Here is a 20,916-nt window from a genome sequence, read left to right on the forward strand (position 1 = left end):
TATACAGAACCTAACCAAACAATTTTCCACACGGGCAGGTGGATGTCAGTGTTGCAGTTGTACCAGAAATGTTTCACCTGTTCTTGCTGTTAGTAACCAACAGGGTGTTTCGTGTCCGAAACATCAGCTTTCCTGCTCGTCTGATGCTGCCTGGCCTGCTGTGTTCCTCCAGCTCCACACCTTGTTATCTCAGACTCCAGCGTCGGTAGTTCCTACTATCTATGAATGTAGTACAACATTTTCTAGACTTGGAAATACACCTTGTTTTTCAAAACCAGGACCATTTCAATTTTCCAGCATAAGATAATAGATAAACAAAATAAAGTCACTGGAAGTATAAAAGACCATAAAATAAGATTTGAATGCCATCAAAAATAAGACTAGAACATTAGCAATTTTAGAAAGTGCTTTCTGTACTGATACAGCTTTTAACTATTCTGCAAATTGTAGAAAATAATCAAATTCCATTGCACTGTATCTGTAGTTTGCCACCACAGTTACACATGCTTTTAGCCAGAAGCTTTTTCTAAAATAAACAGTATTTTAAATAGTTGCAATGCTGGTGTGAAATTTTATGCCATGGTGACAGAATGAGATGCAGTTTAATAATGGCCTGGAGGTCAATTGAAATGATCATCAAATCCTACACATCAGACTTGCTTCCATTTGTCAGCTACAGGGAGGATAAGGGAGATGATTGAGACAGTCAACTGTTAAGATAAGGATGGACAATAGAGTGCTATTTGGTAAATTCACAAGATAGCTGGTAATACAGAAAAGTTAAAATACACAGATCATACAATCATAGTAGATAGATAGGACAAAAAAAGTCAACCAATAATCCAGAGAGTACCTATAATAGCCACTATTATAGGTGCCACTATCAAGTTGGTAGGTTAATAAAACAACTAGTTCATTGGTGCCCTTTAGTGAAGGAAACTTAACATCTTGGTCTGTCTTACATGGAATTCCAAGCTCACAATGAAGTGGTTGACACCCAAATACGCACTGGTGACCTAATAAATTCAAACTAAGGAAACCAGATGGACTTCCAGGCTGCAGTAAAGGCATCAAATCAGCCTTGCCGATACTGTAAAAGTCCTACTTCATCTGGCTGATGATTGGTTACAAAGGTGGAAAATGATCTACCACATTAATATACTTACAGAAATATAACAGATCCTCAATGAGGATTCTATGATCAAATATAACATCAGTGCAGTCTTCATCATGCCATTCAGCCAATATTTCAGGCTCCTTCACCACCCGTTTTCTAATTCTATTGTGGGATGTGGGTGTCACTCGCTGGGCCAACATTTATTGCCCATCTCTAGTTACCCTTGAGAAGGTGGTGTTAAGCTGCTTGCTTGAATCGCTGCGGTCCATCTGCTGAAGTTTGACCCATAATGCCTTTAGGGAGGGAATTCCAGGATTTTGATCCAGCGACAACGAAGAAATGGCAATATATCTCCAAGACAGGATGGGGAGTGGCTTGGAGACAAACTTAAATGAGGTGTTTCCAAGTTTTGCTGGCCTTGTCCTTCTAAATTGAAGTGGTCATAGGTTTACAAGGTACTGTCTAAGGATCTCTGATGAATTGCTGCAGTGCATCTAATAGATGATGCACACTGCTGCTACTAAGCGTCAGTGGTGGCGGGAATGGATGCTTGTAAACATGGTACCAAACAGGTTGCTTTGTCCTGGATAGTGTCAATTGTCTTGGCTATTATTGGAGCTGCACTCATCCAGACAAGTGGGGAGTATTTAATTACACTCTTGACTTGTGCCTTGCAGATGGTGGACAGGCTTTGGGGGAAGTCAGGAGGTGAGTTACTTGTTGTGGGATTCCTAGCCTCTGACTTGCTCTTGTAGCTACTGTATTTATACAGGGAGACCAGTTAAGTTTCTGGTCATGGTAACTGCCAAGATGTTGACAGTGGGGGGTAATTCAATGATAGTAACACCATTGAATGTCAACGGTGTCTCTTTTTGGAGATTGTCATTACCTGGCATTTGTGTGGCACAAATATTACTTGCTAGTTGCCTAGATATTGCCCAGATCTTGTTGTATTTGAATACTGACAACCTCAGTATCTAAGGAGTCGTGAACAGTGCTGAATGTGCAATCATCAGTGAACATCCCCACTTCTGATTTTATGAAGGAGGGATAAGTACATCCTGTCCCATTGGGCACTACTTGTCTCGGCAAAGCCTCTGCATCTGCAATGTTACAGTCAGAAATACTCTGCACTTGTCTGAATAGGTGCAGCTCTAACAACAGGCATGAATGTTTGACACCAGCAAGGAAAAGGGCAGATGGATTGTATTGGCACATTAGTTAGCATCCCTTCTCTCCACCATCAGCCTAACATGGTTACAGTGTGTGTTATCTACTGGATGCACAGCAGTAGGTCACCAAAGCTGCTTTGGCAGCAATTACCAAGCTGGCAACTTGTGTGACCTAAAAGGTCAAGGGCAGCAGATGCATGGGAATATTATCACCTCAAAGACCCCCTCATGCATTCTTACTTGGACATTCATTTTGCATCAGATACAAATTCTGGTAAAATCCCAGGGACTAACAGCTTAGTAGCTTGTTACAGGGACTGCAGCAGCTCAAAATATCCCATCACAATGTACTCATCAGCAACTTGAAATTGACATTAAATGCTGATCTTGCTGTAGATGCCCAAATATCAAAGAATGACTATTAATAAAGAACAAGATTTCATTAGTAAACAATTTCAAACCTTTGGGATATTCCAAAGCACTTTGCTGCCACTGAAATACTTTTGAAGTATAGTCACTGTTATAACAAAAACATTTATGCCAAACAATTTGCAGATAACAAATTTCCACAAACAGCAATGAAATAAATAACCATTGGTTGAAACACAAATGTTGCCCAAGAGACTGGATGGCTTAATCTCCACTTCTTTATAAATCACTCTGATGGATCTTAATCTCCACCAGAGGGGTTTGATATGAAAGAGAGTACTTTACAACCGTGCCAGATTCCTTCAAGGCACTGAAAGGGTCAGCCTAAGTTTGTGCTCAAGTGGGCCTTTAAGAAGTGAGTGCTAGTACTAAGCCAAGAAATGATTAAAACAGAAAAGGAATGATACAGCAGGATAGGCAAAACAAGGCCTCTATGTAATAGGGAACTAGGGAAGGAGATTAAACATAGAACAGTGCAGCATAGTTCAGGCCCTTCGGCGCATGATGTTGTGCCAACCTATTATCCTACTAAGATCAATCTACCCTGCATGCCCTACATTTTACTATCCTCCAGAGTCGCTTAAAAGTCTCAAAAGTAACTGACTCCACTACCACTGCCAGCAGTGCATTCCACACGCCCACCACTGTGTGCAGAACCTACCTCTGACATCTCCCCGATACCTTCCTCCAATCATCTTAAAATTATACCCCCTCGTAATAGTCATTTCCGCCCTGGGAAGAAGTCTCTGACTATCCACTCTATCTATGCCTCTCATCATCTTGTACACCTCTATCAAATCATCTCTCATCCTTCTTCACTCCAATGAGAAAAGCCCTAGCTCCCTCAACCTTTCCTCATAAGACCTACCGTCCAGTTCAGGCAGCATCCTGGTAAATCTCCTCTGCACTCTCTCCAAAGCTTCCACATCTTTCCTGTAATGAGGTGACCAGAACGGAACACAATATTCCAAGTGTGGTCTAACCAGAGTTTTATAGAGCTGCAGCATAACCTCACGGCTCTTAAACTCAATTCCCCTGCCAATGAAAGCCAACATACCATATGCCTTCTTTACAACCCTATCAACTTGGGTCGCAACTTTGAGGGATCTATGGACATGGACCCCAAGATCCCTCTGTTTCTCCACACTGCCGAGAATCCTGCCATTAACCCTGTATGCTGCATTCAAATTCAACCTTCCAGAATGAATCACTTCACACTTTTCTGGGTTGAATTCCATCTGCCACTTCTTTGCACAGCTCTGCATCCTGTCAATGTCCCGTTGCAAACTACAACAGCCCTCCATGCTGTCCACAGCTCCACCAACCTTCGTGTCATCAGCAAACTTACTCACCCACCCTTCCACTTCCTCATCCAAGTCATTTATAAAGATCACAAAGAACAGAGGTCCCAGAACAGATCCCTGTGGCACACCACTGATCACTGAGCTCCAAGCTGAATACTTTCCATCTACTACCACCCTCTGTCTTCTATTGGACAGCCAGTTTTGTATCCAGACTGCCAAATTTCCCTGAATCCCATGCCTCCTTGCTTTCTGAATGAGCCTACCATGTGGAACCTTATCAAATGCCTTGCTAAAATCCATATACACCACATCCACTCTCTATCTTCATTGATGTGTTTTGTCACATCCTCAAAGAATTCAATAAGGCTTGTGAGGCATGACCTGCCCCTCACAGAGCCATGCTGACTATTTCTAATCAAACTGTGCTTTTCCAAATAATCATAAATACTATCTCTCAGAATCCTCTCCACTAAGTTGCCCACCACAGAAGAAAGACTGACTGGTCTGTAATTTCCAGGATTATCCCTATTCCCTTTCTTGAACAAGGGAGTGACATTTGCCACCCTCCAATCTTCTGGCACTACTCCAGTGGACAATGAGGATGCAAAGATCACTGCCAAAGGGGCAGCAATCTTTTCCCTCACTTCTCAAAGTAACCTGGGTATATCCTGTCTGGTCCAGGGAACTTATCCATTCTCATGTTTTTCAAAATTTCTAGCACATCCTCCTTCCTAACAACAACCTGTTTGAGCATATCTGCCCATTTCATGCTGTCTTTGCAAACATCAAGGTCCCGCTCACTGGTGAATACTGAAGCGAAGTATTCATTAAGGACCTCCCCTACCACCTCTGGTAGGTAATCTACAAGATTATTGAAAGGAAGTCAAAGGCAAATTGGGATGAAAAGCACTATGAAAGTATGAGTTAGCAGGCTGAGACAACAATTAGGAAATGGTTACTAAATCTGTGATTAAATTTAATTCAAATGCAAATCAAACTGAAAAATATGAATCAACAAATGTATCATAGATCTTATGCGCTAACTTTTCTCAAGGAAACATACAAGTTAGACAACCACAACATCATATTCCTCAAGTAGTATTTCAAAACTAAGTTTTTTTTTTAATCCTCGCAAGGTGAAAAATAGTTATACAGGTTCAAAACATCCTGTAACATATCACAATGGCAACATCAGTCATGTGTCATGTAAACTGTGTAAAAATAAAGTACTTTATTCAAAACTATTGAAAGTGCTTGATTTCAACATATGCACTAGATGAACAAACGTCCTTTTTTAAACTTTTATTGAAAAATTAATGAGACATTATTACTCAAGTACACCATCAGGACTCTTGAACGCAGCTCCACTTTGTACACAGCAGCTAAGTCTTTGTGTTACAATAAGTAACTGGAATATTTTTATTATATATGATGCTTCCGTTTCTGTCCAGTATTAGCAGCAGTCGACAAGGGTCAGAAAATTAATCTCTTAGCCAGGCCACCTAAAAGTAAGTGCAACAACATTTACATCTGGCTATTAATGAAAATGAATTTATATTCAATAATAAATCTAGGTGGACAGACTGCATGAAATAAATGGATCAGCTACAACTTCACTGGAAGAACCATCATTGCTGCAACTAAATTGAATCTCATTTTTAATTAAAAGTACATTTGGGTTTTCAAATGAAGCACACACCTGACACCACATTAAGTGGTTGACTGAGATTTTCTTTTAAAAACAAATGCAAAATATTGCTTTTTTCAGTTCTGCAACTCCTTTTCTGTTGAGCAGGAGGAAATCAAGAAGGAACCAAGAATTAGAGGCAATGGGTATACTAGAGACTCAGCTAGTAAAAAGATGATGTTGTTGAAAGCCCAAGAGGAGAAACTGATTAAATTTCAGGGGAAAAACTAAAAGTGAGTAGAAAAGATTGTACAAGGCACTAGCAACACAGCACACATGTTTACAGCTGCCACATGAAACTGATGAGCTTCAAATTTGATTTTTTGATTTTCATTAAAGCTGTAATACTTAAGTGGGAATATAGACATGCAATATTGACATCAATTTCAAAAGATGTTGAGAATGGGACTGAAAAGTTTTTAGCATGGGTTATTTAGCAGAGATGTTAGAACTGCAGCACTGCAAATGAAGTTCGATAGCAGACAAACTTCATTCTCACAGGTTACAGTTTAACAATGGAACAGATACTGAGAAAGTAGTTAACCAAATGCATTAAATGAGTGGTGGGGTTACGAAAAGTTGATTCTTACTCAGTTTTAAATTTAGGATTTATTCACAAACTAAAACATTAGGAATGTATAGCTTCCAACTCTACAACCCATGTATCAATAAGCATCTCTTCATACACGCACAAGCAATTATGTAATCAGGAAATCCAACACTACCTACTTAATCTTAATTCATACAGTTAACATTAGGGAAATCCACGGTAACTAATGATGGACAGAGCTTGATGGGCCTTTTCTCACTGTGGATTTTGTTGCATATTCTCACATGGTACTCTTGCTTAAAAAAATGCTTGCTATCATTACTTCAGAACCTACTAGACATTAGAATAGGGACATTTAGACAATACTGAAGAGAAGGCAATTTTACAGAGTGGAACACATCTCTTCACATTGCAGGCAGTATCCTTTTTATTAAGACCATAACACATAGGAGCAGAAATTAGGCCATTTGGCCCATCGAGTCTGCTCCGCCATTCAATCATGGCTGATAAGTTCCTCAACCCCATTCTCCCGCTTTCTCCCTGTAACCCTTGATAATCAAGAACCTATCTATCTCCATCTTAAATGTACTCAATGACCTGGCCTCCACAGCCTTCTGTGGCAGTGAATTCCATAGATTCACCACACTCTGGTTGAAGAAGTTTCTCCTTACCTCCGTTCTAAAAGGTCTTCCCTTTACTCTAAGACTGTGCCCTCAGGTCCTAGTTTCTCCTACCAATGGAAGCATCTTCCCAACATCTACCTGTCCAGGCCATTCAGTATTCTGAAAGTTTCAATTAGATCCCCCCCTCATCCTTCTAAACTCCAATGAGTATAGTCCCAGAGTCCTCAAACGTTCCTCATATGTTAAGCTTTCCATCCCTGGGACCATTCTCGTGAACCTCCTCTGAACCCGCTCCAGGGCCAGTACATCCTTCCTGAGATATGGGGCCCAAAACTGCACACAATACTCCAAATGTGGCCTGACCAGAACCTTATAAAGCCTCAGTAGTACATTCCTGCTTTTATATTCAAGTCCTCTCAAAATAAATGCCAACATTGCATTTGCCTTCCTAACTACTGACTCAACCTGCAAGTTTACCTTGAGAGAATCCTGGATTCGAAGTCCCAAGTCTCTTTGCACTTCAGACTTTTGAATTTTCTCCCCATTTAGAAAATAGTCCATGCTTTTATTCTTCTTACCAAAGCACATGACCTCACACTTGCCCACGTTGTACTCCATCTGCCACTTCTTTGCCCACTCCCCTAACCTGTCCAAATCCTTCTGCAGCCTCCCACCTCCTCAATACTACCTATCCCTCCACCTATCTTTGTATCATCTGCAAACTTAGCCAGAATGCCCACAGTTCCTTCATCTAGATCATTAATGTATAAAGTGAAAAGTTGTGGTCCCAACACTGTCCCTTGTGGAACACCACTTGTCACCAGCTGCCATCCTGAGAAAGACCCTTTTATCCCCACTTTTATTCTTCAAAGAACTCTTCTTAGCACAAATTACAAATGCTTTAAACCAAAAATGAATAGAAGAGTATTCAGTATCAGTTGAAACAAGATTCAAAATTACTTATTCTCTTTCCTTGGAGTTGGGCAAATAAATTTGGATCTTATCTATATAGATCTTAGCTTTTAAGTTGTGTAACTGTCAAGATTTCCTTAAAAAGCACCTTCATTTAAAATTAAAGTACTCGGGAGCTGGAATGGTGGCTCAGTGGTTAGGAGTGGCAAGGGAACCTGGTTCAATTCCAGCCTTGGGTGACTGTCTATGTGGAATTTGCACATTCCCCCTGTGTCTGCGTGGGTTTCCTCCAGGTGCTCTGGTTCTTCTCATAGTCCAAAATTATGCAGGTTGAGAGGTTCGGCTATGCTAAAAGTGCCCATAGCGTCTAGGGATATGTAGGCTAGGTGGATTAGCCACAGTAAATGAAGGGTTATGGAATTAGGATAGGGGCTGCGTCTGGGTGGGATGCAGACTCAGTGGGCTGAATAGCCTCTTTTCACACTCTAGGGATTCTATTATTCTATGATTCTATGAAGAATATGCCTCTTAAGGATAAAAAAACTTGAATGAATAAGGGCCAAACCATAAACTTGTGAGATGGATGGAAGTGGATTTGCTGAATTTGAAATCATACAATGTTAAATCAGGGCATCTGCACCCTTTTGTTAACATATTTCAGCCACTTTAAATATGCTTAAATACTATGTGATTGACAAAACTGACCATTTGTCTTATTCAAAAACAGACCATGGATATAAATGATGCTCTCAAAACAAAACAAAAACTGTGCTTTTATTTCTCATTTAAAGATGACAATCTGAAACAAAAACATTGTTAAAGACAAACATTAAATTAGGTATTCACCAGATGCCAGTGTGTTCACTTCAGGATCTTTGGAAAAAGCAAATGCGTTTCAGCTAAAGAACAGCCAACTAGTTCTTGTCACCATTTTAATTCATTATTAGTTAAGAGACTAAGGAAAGAATTTCCTCAGAGAAGAATCAAAGCTCTGGAAGGATTTCTACAAATGAATGAATTTAAGCCACAATGTTTTACAACAGACATTGTTCATTTGTGAATAAAAAGATTAATTTAAAAAATTAAAAGATCTCAGTGAATGAAAGCTTTGAAAGCACAGACTATAAAGAAACAAGCAACAGGTGATGATAAGAAAATGCTATACTTAAACATTACTCATGTAGTAATTCATTACTGGCAATTTAGTAATACATATCTATTGCAGCGAGGGGTAACATTTTCTGGTCTTGACGTAATCAAACTGAGTTACAATGGGAGATCTGTTATTGTACTGTCTGACACAAAGACTTAGACTTTTATCTTGTCAAGACTGAATGGCAACTCTCTCCACACACTTCTTGATCCACAGTCCCAGTATTGAACAGTAAGCTATCAATTCCCACAGAATTACCCAACTCATCTTTTCTGGAGATTTCCTAATTGACAACTTCCCAACTCTGCACAATCCATTTCTATTTCTTCCTCAAAATCCATAAACAGAACAGTGCAAGCAGACAACTTGTTTATGTTGATTTTTGTTTTTGTCTGCACCCTTGTCCATTCCCCATCCAGCCAAATCCACAACATTCTGTCCTCTACTACTTTGTTAGTTTTCAGTTTCCCAGCCCCAGTGGTAGTTTTCACTAAAGTTGTACATTGTCTCTTTAAGCTCCTCCAGGGTCCTCTACCTTGAACAGCAGACCAGCCACTATCCCACTATCATCCTCCTCTGCCAGACAGAACTCATTGAACTTTTCCTTTAACTCCACAGTTTTTCTCCAGATAAGTATTATGAACTTTGAGGATATGATGAGCATTCTTTGTTCCAATCTTGAACACACCGTATCATCTTTTCATTACACTGAGGTCTGTGTAAAAGTTGCTTCCTGCTAGAATCTAAAGTTCATTAATTTGGCTTCAAATTTCCAATTCTTCTTAGCTTCATGTAGGCCATTTCTGACTCTGTGCTTGCCCACTTGGACTTCTCTCTAGCTTAGGAAATGAAATTTGATTCAACATTTATTATAAATCCACAGATTCTCAGAATTACTTAGATTAGTTCCACCCTGCTACTTGTGAGGACTTCATCCTCATCTCTTGCTTTCAGTGTTGAATCTGATGCCAACCCTTTCCACACCAGAATTTCCAAAATATCTTCCTTTTCCTCATCTAACAATTCTCTTTTAGTGTAGCAGACATTAAGGTTACAGATTGCTATTTGTCCTTTATGACTTTCACCCCCTACAGGTTCCCGTGTCCTGTTTCTTCTTACTGCTGTTCACCTGTAACATAATTCCATTGCAAACAAAATGATAACAGTTGTTCTCTTCAAAGATGCTACCTAATCTGAAGGTATTTTCAGTGTTTGCTATTTAATAAATTAAACTGGTTACACAACTATACTGTGTTCAATCCTGTAAAAAAAACTATATCAGTCACTCCAAAAGTTTTCACACTAGTTTAAATTTCTCAGCTTGCTAAATGCTGTTTCAAATCAGTAATTTAGGGAGACAACGATATAGTGGAGAAAACGCAGATTCATTTCAAACAAAGATTCAGGATTCAATTCCAACTCAGGTAGAGAATGTCAAAATCTCCTTTTTGTCTACTGAAAGGGTGCTAAGCAAAATTAATTTGAACAGTCTCAATTACATACAAGGTGCATAAAGAGCTCTGACATTGGGATGAACTGATCATATCTGTCAACAAGGCTACAGCTAAAATAGTACGGGATATAAAAATGCCACACTTGAGGCTCACTCTTCACAGAATAGAATTAAGATACCACGTCTAGCCAGGGTAAAGGAAGTATTACTCTGCAACTCAAACTGTTCTACCCAAAGACTGAATTCCTGATGTTGATAATAACATCAATATCTCAATCCCCAAACCTAGCACTACAAAGTATAAATAGCGTAAAAGAATTAAATTTGCACTATAAGGAAAAGGAGATTAACCCTGTGATCATCTATGTTCTAGCACTGCTGATTATTTAGAGTCATGTAGTAGGATCACTTGCCTGAAATATAAACCAGCTCCATGAAAGTGAAAGTGTCAAAGCTGAAAGGTTAATTAAGGATTAAACAGCTTCATAAAATCACAGAATCACTGCCCAGAAGAGGCCCTTCAGCCCATTGAGTCAGTACCACTGTCCACACTAGTCCCACTTACCCGCACCAGGCCCAAAGCCTTGAACGTTACAACACTTCAAGTGCTCATCCAAGTACTTTTTAAAGGTTGCAAACTTTCCCACCTCAGCTGCCTCCTGGGCAGTGCATTCATACCCTATCACACTCTGGGAGAAAATGTTTTTCCTCAGTTGTAAGGGGGAAAAAAGAACTGCAAACAACAACAACACTTTCAGTTAGAAGTGCTCTTTCTAATAAAATAAATGTAAGTAGAACAGAAGATTAGCGCATATACTCTAGATAGGATGGTAAACACCAAGCAAGGTTAGTGAGTGATAAGAAACATTGTGCAGTTTAGACTGTGTCTATCAGCAGGATAACGGTAGGCCTTAGGTGGATATGAACAATGCCTAAAGTAAGCACTGTGAAGAATAAGTGACAACTGGTTAGCATATGATTTTAAATTGATCAGATTAGAAATTGAGTGCGTGAACTAAGATTATAAGAGATGGAAAACTTGTGTGTTTTTGCCAGAGTTCATTCTTAGAATGTTTAAGGCTGACTCTCCTCATATATATGTGAATAAATTATCACTCCCATACCCAACTCTTCTCGTGGTTTGTCAAGCTGAACCACAATAACAGATTAGTCAAACAGATGCTTTTTGAAGCTGCATCAGTTAGAATTTTGATCTTAATTCCAATTTGTGGACGCTCAGATACAAGGAAAGGTAGTGACATAGTGGCAGTCCAGAGTCCCAGGTTAATGTTCTGGGGTCACAGGTTCAAATCACACCATGACAGATAGTGAAGTTTGATTTCAATTCAATTCGACTTTTAACTTCTGACATAGCCTGGAGAACCAACCAGTTCAAAGGAAACTAGGAATGGGCAACAAGTGCCAGTCTTGTCGTCAACATCTATATTCCATACAAGGAGGAAGAAAATTCTGGTTAATAAAAACATGTGGGAGTAACCAAAGCAGTGCTATATCTATATTTATAATAAGTCAAATAAAATGACCACTAAAATATCATACTTAGTATTGCATATGGGTCAAAAGAAAATACCTGAGGGGAAGTGGAATAAAAAATACATTCTACTCAAACTGGGATACATTTTTATTGTTTTATGCTCCTGACAAACAAATCAGCAAGCCCAAAGTAATTTTTAGATGGTTGTTTTGTAGCACAGAACTTGAATGTAGGTGAAAAAAGACAATTCATCAAAGCTTTTCTTCATGCAGTCATCAGGGTAATTCACAAGAAATACAAATTTAAAGAGAAAACGACATATGCACTGTATGAGGAGTGGAGTTGATTAGTTAGCAAATGGATTCTGAAATGGACTCTAAATCAGTAAAGACGTTGCCAAGGAGAATACGCAAGTTAGATAATCATTGACAATTAACTGATAAGCTTTGTTTAAATTTTAAGAGGCAGGTTGGCTGTGATTGGTTAAGCCATTGCCCTAAGAAATGAACCAGATAACAATGGACGAGTTCAAATGAGCACATGTTCTGTCTGTCTGCAAACAACAAGTAGTAATATATGAAGCTTTCAGTACGTACAAATATGCCACACTGCATGTCCGAATATCAATCCTAAATTGGTTGTCAGCGAGATTATCCATAAACTCAGGATCACTCAGCAAATATTATAGTCACAGAGTTGTACAGAATGGAAATCGACCCTTCAGTCCAACTCATTCATGCTGACCAGATATCCTAAATAAATCTGGTCCCATTTGACTGCGTTCATGCTTCTAAACTGTTCCTATTCATGTACCCATCCAGATGCCTTTTAAATGTAGTAACTGTACCGCCTCCATCACTTCCTCTGGCAGTTCATTCCATACACGCACCACACTCTGCATGAAAAGGTTGCCCCTCAGGTCCCTTTTAAATCTTTCCCCTCTCACCTTAAACCTATGCCTTCTAGTCTTGAACTATCTTACCCTGGGGAAAAGGCCTTGGCTATTCACCCTATACATGCCTCTCATGATGTTACAAATCTCTATAAGATCACCCCTCACCCTCCGATGCTCCAGGGAAAATAGCCTAGCCTATTCAGCTTCTCCCTATAGCTCAATCACTCCAACATCCTTGTAAATCATGATGAGTTTTGCAAACGCTGGCTAGTTGGGTAGTTGGTACATTGCCCGCTGTGAATAGCTGAAGGGATATCCTGTTCAATATAATCTGCCAGTCTTTGAAACGTACAACTTAGATATATAGCATCAAACAGACATGGAAAATCATATGTAACATGAGATTGGCAAACTGTGTTTTCGACTCGACAGTAGCACCCTATTAGTGATGAACACCACGCATGCTGCTAATGGATGGTCAACTTTCTGCCTCCATCCTAGAAACAAGTTGGTTAGAAACAGGACAAGTCTCGGGTGATTGACAGTCATTCAATCTTCCAGTCTATGGACCAGCACAAATATGAACAGGATAAAAAAAAATCTTCAAGAGTCAAAGTGGTTGACTACAGTCAAGCTACCAGACTTTCATAGAGTTGCATTCTTCTAATAGGACATAAATCATAAAGGATATGTGGTTACGAGCCTTTTGTTAGTTGCCAGCTGCTTAGCACCAGTTAGCTGCCAATGCTGACAGATGACATGCTGTTCATGATAATCCTCACACATACAGTTATGCACCCTAGAGAAAAATTTGAGCCGGAAAGAAAAGAGAAGTGAAAAAATCCAATTGGACAGAAAAGGCTATCCATTACCTTGCTCCATGTTTTCAGTTCGTTTACGTTTGAAACCTGCCTTAGCCTCTTGCTCTTTTAAGACTTCCGTTGAGCAGTTGGGTCGGGGAAGTTGAGGCCCTGCTGTTGGTCCAGGGCGGTTACTAAAATACTTCTTCTTTAGTGCCTTGAGAGAATTAAACTTGCAACATAGTCAAAGGAGCACCAATCGATTCAAACTTCATAAAGTATGGAAGAAGAGGCTATCAGTTCATGAAGCACTCCAATAGGATTTAAGAATTTTGCACTATCAAAGGTTCACCAGAAACATAAAAATGAGATCAGAGCAAGTTTTTTCTTTTTATTTACAATTTCCCATATTAGTTTTATTTTCCTCAAAGGAGTTCTCAAAGCTCCTTGTTGTACTGTAGATTTACTAATGCTGGCCACCCTTTTTGTATCATATCTAAACCTGTCCTTATCTGATGTGAACACATTCATTTTTGACAAAAAACACTGGTTAGCATTCAAGATAGCAACACTGGCTAGGTGTTCTCACTCCAGCTCAGAGACATTGAGGTTAATTGCAAAACAATAACCAATACCCCAGCAGAGACTAGAAAATTCAGCACTAACCAGAGACTAAAATCTATGGCTTTCTAGATGTTCTGCCTGAATTAAGCACTAAATAAACTTATTGGCTCATGGGCGGAGTGCTAGAAAGTCAGAGAAGAAAACATGTGAATAAGAAAAACTGTCTATTTCCATATTTTATACATTTAATCCTGAACTGCAGTTAATTGAACTGTGAGTGAACTGTACCTCTCAGGTCTTTATGAAATCCACAATAATGAATAATATCCATTTACCTGGGTAGCTGTTATTCTTGCACAGGGATTAAATGTAAACAGGTCTTGTAGCAATTCCAGTAGGTCATCCCCAGCAGCACTAAATATATGCTCGAGTGGAGTTCCAGGAAAACTCTTAAATGAGATATAGTCCGGAAGGCTGGTCATTCCCTACAATTACAAAATATTAACGTAATATTTGAAGTATCTGTTTTGGATATGAATTTAAAAAGAATGCAAAATAATATGCAGCACCTAGTCATAATGCAGCAGTGCCCAATAACATGTTTACAATAAAATGACAAGCCTTTCCATCCAATTTGGGACTAGAATTTATTAGACCACACAATACTCATTTTAATGGTAGGCATTCCGAATTTAAAGAACTTTGAGATTCTTATCTTGAAATGAAGATTATCATGCATTGCATCGCCAATGTTACAAGGTTTATTTGACTTATGTTTTCATTGTGCACAAGAGCCTAGAAAACAGTTTAGTTGGTTCCTCATGAAGTCAGTACACTTGTCAAACAATAAAGCTTCAAGGTAAATTTTTCAATTCAGGATCTGCTAAAAATTTTAGCAGACTGTGTCCATTTTACAAAATAATCACAGCTGCTTGCAAATTCATTTAGTGCATGAGAAAACCACAACACAAGACAGCTTTTACTGTAAGGTAAGATCTGCTGTTTCCACCCTCAAACCTCCTAATGTTAGAGTTGTAAGGGTATGTCTAAGGCAGGGTTAGTCCAAATTGAATTAAAAGAAGGGACTAATGGCCACTGTGCAGAAGGAAGCAATTAAATCATCTCCATCTAGTCATGGCTGAATGGTTAAGGTGATGGACTCAAAATCCATCCAAAATGGGTTTCCCCATGCAGGATCGAATCCTCCTGACTACAGTCGAGGCCCAAGGACAAATAGGAACGGAGTTTCTCTCGCACTTCTCTTGGTTGAGGGAGTTAGTGGGGATGTGAGGACAAATGTTCAAAGGACTCTTGTGGTGCAGTAGTAGTGTCCCTACTCCTGAGACAGAAGGCTCAGGTTCAAGTCCCACCTGCTGGAGAGGTGCGTAATAACATCTCTAAATAGAGATCTTGATCAGAAAATATCAGCATTTATACCAACCTTTTGCTAGCTACAATCAGTTCTGAACAAAGGCTGCTGGACCTGAAATGTTAACTCTGCTTTCTCTCTACAGATGCGGCCAGATATGCTGAGTTTGCTCAGCAGTTTCTGTTTCTGTTTCTGTTTCTGTTTCTGATTTCTAGCATCTGCAACTCTTTGGGGTATTTTTGTTTCAATTAAATCAGTGCCTGATATAATTTTCCTCTAATAGTCTTCCACTAGGGAATTTCACAGGTGGTGCACAGTGTGTGCTGTTCATGGCACATTAATAATGAAAGTTTAAAGTTGCCACTGCCCCAGAGGATCAGAAGGCTGCTTTCTCATCAGAGAGAGAGACAGACTGCTGGTGGTTTAGTCTGAGGGACTCCATGCCTCAGGCGAAGGGAGAGGTTGAGAAGAAGGGCTCTTCATGTTAAGAAATAAGTTAAACAGACTGTTGAAAAGCAGATCACCACCACCTTCTCAATAGCAACCAGGGATAGGCATACACCAGTGACATCTGCATCCCATGAATGAATAAGAAAATGGGAGTTGTTAAAGGGCATGGAAAAGATTTGTGGGAGGTAGCTCCAATCCTTGATTATGAGGTTGCGGACTTGCTTGCCGAAACAGTGTGTTTGATTGCAAATGTTTCGTCAACCTGCTAGGTAACATTGTCAGTGGGCCTCCAGTGAAGCGCTGGTGTTCCGTCCCGCTTGTTATTTATATGCCTCGGTTTGCTGGTATTACTTCCAATTTTGCTTCTCAGTGGTTTGTACACAGGGTCTAATTCAATGTGTTTGTTGATGGAGTTCTGGTTGGAATTACAGGCCTCCAGGAATTCCCTGGCATGTCTTGTTTGGCTTGTGCTATTATGGACATGTGTCCCAGTTGAATTCGTGTCCTCCTTTGTCCGTGTGTTTTGAGACCAGTGAGAACTCGTCGTGTCTCTTGGTGGTTGGTTGGTGTTCGTGTATCCTAATTGCCAGTTTTCTTCCAGTTCGGCCTATGTAATGTTTCTCACAGTCCTTGCATGGTATTTTGTATATTACATTAGTTTTATCGGTTGTGGGTATGGGGTCCTTTACATTCGTCAGTAGCTGTCGGAGAGTGATTGTTGGTTTGTGGGCTACCCTGATACCTAGGGGTCGGAGTAGTCTTATGGTCATCTCTGTTATGTCTCTGTATGGTACAGTGACTAGTGTGTCTGGCCATGTTGCGTCTTCTTGCTGTGGTCTGTCGCGGAGGTAACGGCGGATTGCGCTTTTTGGGTATCCGTTCCTTTTAAAAACTCCAAATAAGTGCTCCTGTTCTGCTTTTGCACAATTCTGGGTTGCTGCAGTGTGTTGTGGCTCATTTGAATAATGCCCTGATGCAGCTCTGTTTACGGGTGTTGGGGTGGTTGCTGGTGTAATTAAGTATCTGGTCTGTATGTATTGTCCTTCTGTGTACGCTAGTCTGGAGTTCCCTGTTGTTCTTATGTTCTACCATTACGTCCAGGAAGGATAGTCGGTTATTGTTCTCGTCTTTTTTTGTGAATTTTATTCTGGTGAGGATGTTGTTATGTCGGTGGTTTTCTTCTGGTCTTGTGCATTTGATAATCACGAAGGTGTCATCTACGTAGTGGACCCAGAGTTTGGGGTGGATAGTGGGGAGCACTGTTCAATCTAATCTTTGCATTACCGCTTCTGCTCAGTCCTGATATTGAGGATCCCATTGGTGTTCCGTTGATTTGTTTAAATATATGGTCGTTGAAGGTGCAGTGGGTTGTGAGGCACAGATCCAGTAGTTACAGGGTGCTGTTCTTGTTGATGCTGTCAGTATCGTGGGACGTCTGCCTTCCTGATTTGTCCAGCAGTGTGACAATTGTCTCTTTGGCTAGGTCGATGTTTATGGATGTAAATAGTGCTGTTACGTCAAAGGATATTATTATCTCATCCTCTTCTATTCTGGTGCCCTTGATGATGTTGAGGAATTCTTGGGAGGCGTGAATGGAGTGGGTAGTGTTGTCAAGAAAGTACTTCATTTTCTGATATACAAACCACTAAAGGATAAGACCGGAAGAAACACCAACCACCCCAGCAAACCAAGGTATATAAATAACAAGTGGGACGGAACAACAATGCTGCACCAGAGGCACACTGATGATGTTACCTAGCAGGGTGACGAAACGTCTGCAATCAAACTCAGCAAGCAAGTCTGCAACCTCATCCACTCGAGTTACAAATCTTCTCAAAAACTTTCATCCTTGATTATTTTTAGTAAGTAAGAGAGTTAGAAAAGGTCATTTGTTGGGTGTACAACTGGTGCTGTTTTGGAATTTAGTCACTCTTTGACTTGATGTACTGCTGAGAAATATTCAGTTGCCCACTCAAAGTTTTGTAGAGGCATGTCAACCTATTGTCCTTTCTTTAGCTCTGGAGACTGTGCCAGCCTAAAGATGTAATCAACTGGAGATACTAGTGTCTCACGAGTATCTGTCATTAACTTTCTAAAGAAGAGTACGGTTTTTAAGCAGAATATGGGTACAAAGCAAATATACCATTCTGACAAAATCTTGACATAACTCATGCTTCTGAACCCATTTACTACAAAGAGGTTTTATTCACACTCTTTAAATTAAATGTCCATGTTCAATTTCAAAATAACTTACAGGCCACTGTTCTTCTGTTGGAGTGCCCAAAGCTTCAAATATTTTTGTCAGCTGATCTAGGTCAGAGTCCCCAGGTAAAAATGGTGTCTGTATAAAAATAAAAATGAGGCATTTAAGCCAACAAAGTACTTTTTTCTTTTTAAGCTACATATTTGTGAAACACACAGGAATAAAACTGAACTGTAGTCAGTACCTTTTAAAATAACAGGCTAGAAAGTGTTGGAATTCAAAGGAAATTGAAGAGTTTTCATAAGTTTAAACATCCAACCACACTGTTTTAGCTGCTCAAATAATCATGTGGATCCCTCTGAATGGTGTGGAATTATCATGGACAAGGTAGGGTACGCTGTTATATACCATTTGAACAGCGCATCTCTGACTGCTTTCCATATCCAGACCACAAACTCCTTTGACAGGAGTGCAGTGTGTTTGGTTGCTCCTAACCAGTTTCCATTGTAATTGCAACCTGGACTTGTTTGCTGGTGCCAACAACACGACCTTAACATTTCCCAAGTGTTTGCACCCTACTGCATGAAATTATGAACATGGCTCCACTGTGATAATGACTTGAATTCTCTAGTGATCATTTGAGTTGAACCCATTTTCAACCTACAGATTTCAATGCTAGAAGCTGGTCTATAACAAACTTTAATTAGCTTGAAAATCACAGGACAACCAGTCAAAAACAGAAAGTCAAAAATTTTGTTGTTTAGATACACAATATGTTTTCTGCTAATTATTACGATAGTCATCTGATAAATAGTAACTGACTCCGTTTAGAATGCTCTAAGCCTGAATGACATTGACTTTTTTTCATGTTATTTGCTTTTCTTACAATGTAACTTCAATCGTTTTTATATAGCAAATTTCTAATAGAAGATAAAGTTGATATTTTCAGTTTCTGTGCTTGACAAAGTACCATTTTCAGTTTATTTATATTGATGTTCAAAACAGTAAGAAGTGGCTGCCAGAACATTGAAGTACAATCATTCAATAGTTCCCCCAAGGACAAGGTGCAGCTGTTTACACTAATTCAGCAAAGCGTACTCAAACAAAAAAAATGAAAAAAAAAAAGAAGAAATGAAATGAGGGAATAGAACAAGCAGAGATGGTGGAGGTGGTGGTGGTGGTTTTTGGGGGGGGGGGGACTTCCCAAAGATGTGACTTCTCCAATGCTCTCCTTGTCAGCCTCCCAGCTTCAGACCTCTATAGAAATGAACCCGTAATTTCTTCACACAGAGATTTGTGAATCTTTGGATTCTCCATCCCAGAGGAATACAGATGCTTCATTGTTGAATATATTCAAAGCTGGGAGAGAGATTGCTTGATCTGTTAGGGAATCAAGAAATATAAAGAGCAGGCAGGAAAGTTGAGTTGGGGCAGAAAATCAGCTACGATTGTATAAAGTATTGCAGCGGGCTCAAGGGTTATGTGGTTTTTTCCTACTCCTGCTTATGTTCTTATACTTTCAGTGTCACACTCTCTACCAACATGATACAGTGAGGAAGGATCAAGTCATCCCTGGAAGACATTTCAAGGGGAAAAGTAACTTTAATCTTAAAATGTAATATTTCAAGAGACTTATTTACCTAATTTATCTGTCATAAGCACTTACCCTAAGTAGTAGCTCAGCTAATATACAACCAACTGCCCACATGTCTACTCCAACTCCATACATTCTGGCTCCAAATAACAACTCTGGTGATCTGTACCACCTGAAATAAAACAATAAATTTTCATAAAAACATGCTTTTAGAAATTGCAAAGCATAATCACCAGTGAGCAGAATTGATTGGGGAACAGAAATAAATATCCAGAATTCTTCCTATACCCAACCCCTCCTAAAATAGGTTTATTTTAAAATCAAAAACACTTCTAAGAACTTAGAGATAGAAGCAATGCACCCAGTCATGAGCATTTGTCATGGCTAGTTAGTTTTGTCATCATAATTGAAGAACACAAAATTTAAAAACTGAGAAACCGATTCCAAATAAGCACATCAGACAGCAGCACCCTGAACACTACTATTTAGGGAAATGTTGCTTCAAAAGTTTAAAATCCATATTTAAAAAGTACTATTTAATGGAGTGCCACACCATTTTTACTGATTAAGTTAAAATTAAGCCATAATTTTCAAAAACAGAACAATATGAAGTGTGGTATTATTTTGGAATAGACTGAATACCGAAAGTAAATGTACATTTCACATAAATATAAATATATACAAATATGTACATAAACATATTCCACATATTCCCTAAATTGGTGTTATTTCCAATGTTATAATATTATTTCCAATTTCACCTAGCAAAGAAGGAAATTTCTCTCACATCTCGGTTGTGCTATATTGGTAAACAGTGGAGGAGGAAAGCAAATGATTAATTTGGAGACAATGTTTATCTTTTAAGCTGGATAAAATTTTGGTATGAAATATCAGTGGACTTGACGCATGTTCAAGTACTGGGTTTATCTTCAGAAAAGGTGCAACTTGCTTCATCTTAGTCCATATAGTTAGGTGGTTTTCAAACATTCTCTTGTGCATATGTTACCTTGTTACTACCTGATGAGTATACACTCTATTGGGACTTCCAAATGACTTGGCTAAACCAAAATCAGCAAGTTTAAGAATTCCATTCTCATCCACTAATAAGTTGTTGGGCTTCATATCCTGAAAAATGTATTTAAATGA

At 39.3% G+C, this 20,916-nt stretch overlaps 1 protein-coding gene across 2 annotated transcripts in view; it reads right to left on the reverse strand.

Moving 5' to 3' along the window:
- Positions 1 to 5,309: 5,309 nt before the first annotated feature.
- Positions 5,310 to 20,916, reverse strand: part of cdk7 (cyclin-dependent kinase 7) — a 44,512-nt gene continuing 28,905 nt past the window's right edge. Inside the window, exons 7-12 of one of the 2 annotated variants that reach the window (XM_048595107.1) lie at positions 20,777 to 20,895; positions 19,843 to 19,942; positions 18,228 to 18,314; positions 14,490 to 14,639; positions 13,663 to 13,807; positions 5,310 to 5,524 (exon numbers count right to left, since the gene is read on the reverse strand). In XM_048595107.1, coding sequence (XP_048451064.1) covers positions 5,496 to 5,524; positions 13,663 to 13,807; positions 14,490 to 14,639; positions 18,228 to 18,314; positions 19,843 to 19,942; positions 20,777 to 20,895 — 630 coding nt within the window. In that variant the 3' untranslated portion in view covers positions 5,310 to 5,495. The remainder of the gene's footprint in view (positions 5,525 to 13,662; positions 13,808 to 14,489; positions 14,640 to 18,227; positions 18,315 to 19,842; positions 19,943 to 20,776; positions 20,896 to 20,916) is intronic. The other variant, XM_048595108.1, reaches the window with a different exon arrangement.

This window comes from Rhincodon typus, chromosome 3, assembly GCF_021869965.1.
Source record: "Rhincodon typus isolate 14 chromosome 3, sRhiTyp1.1, whole genome shotgun sequence".
NCBI lineage: Eukaryota > Metazoa > Chordata > Chondrichthyes > Orectolobiformes > Rhincodontidae > Rhincodon > Rhincodon typus.